Here is a 3,236-nt window from a genome sequence, read left to right as displayed (position 1 = left end):
TAAAGATCGAGCTGACCTTTTTTTTTTTCATGGCCCTGTTGCTGCATGGTTTATATATATATATATATATATATATATATATATATATATATATATATAAAACATGAATATATATGTTTCAATACATATATATGCATACATATATATATATGTATATATATATATATTATATTATATTATATGTATATACATGCATAATATATATGTATTTATACATATATATGTTATGCAAATGCATATGTATATAGATATATATATGACCAAAATATATTTACATTATAGAAAATGTGTACACATGCATATAGAAACATATGTAGTCATGTATTAATTACAATCCATTATATGTCCTAGCTAGCTAGCTATCATTTCGACGTAGTAGTACTCGCTGCTAGCTCAGAAGCTAAGGACCGGTGAATTGTGTTTCCGTCGTAGTAGAATTCACCCTTGGGATTAAGGATTTCTTCGTTGATGAATCCCATGAGTTGTTCTTGAACCGCCGTGATAAATTCCTTGTGTGTGGTCAGGTTATCCCTCATGCGAATAAACTATATGAATGTATGAAATTGATTAGTAATTAAACAAGAAATCGCTACGTAATGAAATTTTGAATTTATTTGTACGTACATCGAGCTCTCTTGTGGTGATGATTTGGTTTGCAAGGCAGTGGCAATACTCGCACACGTAATAGCCGCACAAGTTATTTCCCTGCTTTTGCTTTGCGCACTACAAATAAATGACAAACAACGAGAGATCTAATTAATATACACTTGTATGTATTTGAATCGGAGAAATATAAATGTAGAGCATGTGTACTCACAGGAAATTTGAACTTCCGCCTAAGTCTTTCTCTCCATTTGCCGCGGACCAAATGACGGAACCGATACCAAGCCCTACATGGAGTTTAAAGCTATGATTCGTAGTAGCAATTAACATAACAAGATTTTCTTAATTAACAAAGGAACTTATGACGGTACCTGTCTATAAGTTCGAAAACCTTGTCAAACGTAGACTCTTTTTTATCCATTGAGTCATATACGTTGACGGTGCAGGCCTCCAGGTCGAAGAGTAAAAGCACCCAGTGGAATCTGCAATGTGCGTGGGATGCATTACATATGAAACACTTAGCAAGTTCGTACGGGAATGAAATTTGGTATGTAGGAAGACAGTAAAATTAAACTAACTCTGTGTTGTATGGCAACAGTATGAACGTCTTGTAATGCTGCGCCTTCAGGAGATGGACGAGATTGTCCTCTGTTTCTTGTGGATATTGGTCGAGCATTGCGACGTTTACTCTCCGAGGGTCGATGAATCCAGTATCGAAAACCCTCCGCCGTCGGGCCCTTTGAATCTCCATTCTACAACGATAAAAGGGAGTATATTATTTTCTATAGTCTACTTATATACAAGGACCTAATTTATTAAAGGAGACGTATAGTAAGAAATCTAACCGAACGATATACTTACAAAATCCAGCAACTCATAATAGAGACGTCGAGGGCGTCCAGCTGGTATAGTTCGTAGATTCCCTTGAAATTGATCCAGAGAATGTCATCTCCTTGCAAGAAGTCCGTGTCCCTGATCCTCGCTCCGATCATCTCTCTACCGGCGGCGCTCATCTCCATGTACAGCTGATGGAACTTGTACATTTGTGTGGGTAGGGACTGCAGCAGCTCAGGCTTGACAAGCGGTTTACCGAGTTCGTACATGTATTTCACTTCCGCCTTTTCGATTGGTGCGACTCCTAGCAATTGATCCGTAGTTAGACCGGTGTCAGTAATAAATTGTTCTATCGTCATTTCTTTACCGGTAACCAACGGCTCGATCTCCTGGTTTGGTTGCTCTCCAAGCTGAGGGACTGGTTTGGACTTTCCAGAAGATGCTTTCTTCAGCGTTCGCTCATAGTCCGATAGCTTGATGGCCTCCTTGACAGATGCAGACATACCCCTGAAGAAGTTCCTGACACTGGGGTCTATAGGAATCTTCTTTTCTGGACTTCGAGGCTTGAATTGTCTCTTGACTTCTGATGCAACGTAAGCGTCAAGCTCCTCTTGCGTGCAATCGTACCCCGGGTCCTTGTTCTTGGCGGCGTCAACTTTCGCCTTCTTCGTTGCCCTTGTGTGGGCAGGCGGTGGAGCTGGGGGGCCCTTGAGTTTGAAGGTGCCGGAAGAGGAGCTTGCGGGGGAGTAGGTGTAGGAGCACGAGGAGGAGTCGGTGCAGGATCCTGAGGAGGAGTCGATGCTGGAGCCTGAGGTGGAGACGGTGCTGGCGGAGCATGAGGAGGAGACGGTGCAGGATCCTGAGGAGGAGATGGCGGAGCCGGAGGAGATGGTGCACGAGACGCCGCTTGTCGCCCAGGGAGGATGATGTACCGCCTGCGCCATAGAATAATGGCATGGCTTGTGTCTCGTAGATGCGTCTCACCGTCTCCTCCAGGGTAATCCAGCTCGAGGTCCTCGTACGCGCCTTCGACCAACTCAACTTCGACCTTCGAGTATCCTGCTGGAATCGGCCTGCAGTGGTAAGTACCTGAAGGGTCCGTTGGGATGGCCATGCCCGACGCCACCTTCATGTTGTGAGAGATTATTTATTAGTAATCAACATATATAAGCAGCAACTAGCGGAATGGCTAAATCTTACCTTTATTGATAAGTTCTTGAAAGGAATATGCAGCTCACATGGTGTCCGCTGAGTGATGTCATCAACGGGACATGTCGATTCGTCCTGTGTTTGCATGGCGTCCATGCTCTGTGATCCTACCTGCCCCGTTGAGGCGCAGCTGCTACGGTTTCCTGACGGGCTCACCATTGCAGGAGGAATGGTCGGCTGGGGATCATGGGACCGATGTGCGGACATGCGTTCATCAACCTTCCTTGCCACCTCCTCTTGCATGTTGAGTTCGTAGCTCGATACCCGGAACTCTAGGTCTGCAATCTTCGCCTCGGTATCTCTCTTGCTCCTCATCCGACTCCTGTACGTGTGGATGTCCTCCTTGAAACCAATCTTCCAAGGAATCACCCCTTTCCCTCGTGTTCGTCCTGGATGCTCTGGAGTTTGCAGGGCGAGTGTCAGTTCGTCCCTATCTCTGTCTGGTCGGAACGTGCCCTGAGAGGAGGCTTCCACTGCATCTGTTAGTCGTCGCGCAGCCTCTCGTATCTGATCGCCGAAGACCAGTGAGCCATCAGCTGGGTTGAGCGTTCCACCGTGAGCATAGTACCAGAACTTCGATCGTTCCGGCC

At 45.1% G+C, this 3,236-nt stretch overlaps 1 protein-coding gene across 1 annotated transcript; it reads right to left on the bottom strand.

Annotated features, from left to right (window-relative positions):
• Positions 1-266: 266 nt before the first annotated feature.
• LOC136354820 (uncharacterized) lies at positions 267-1,812 on the bottom strand. Its single transcript, XM_066306565.1, has 6 exons — positions 1,465-1,812; positions 1,182-1,355; positions 975-1,085; positions 818-890; positions 625-723; positions 267-545 (listed from the first exon to the last, which is right to left on the bottom strand). Exons 1-6 carry the CDS (start codon positions 1,794-1,796, stop codon positions 363-365), a joined length of 972 nt encoding a protein of 323 aa, XP_066162662.1. The 5' UTR covers positions 1,797-1,812; the 3' UTR covers positions 267-362.
• Positions 1,813-3,236: the final 1,424 nt, after the last annotated feature.

This window comes from Oryza sativa, chromosome 12 (assembly GCF_034140825.1).
Source record: "Oryza sativa Japonica Group chromosome 12, ASM3414082v1".
NCBI classification, from domain to species: domain Eukaryota; kingdom Viridiplantae; phylum Streptophyta; class Magnoliopsida; order Poales; family Poaceae; genus Oryza; species Oryza sativa.
The sequence above is the reverse complement of the archived record's forward strand: the minus strand, read 5'-3'. Positions and strand labels throughout refer to the sequence as shown.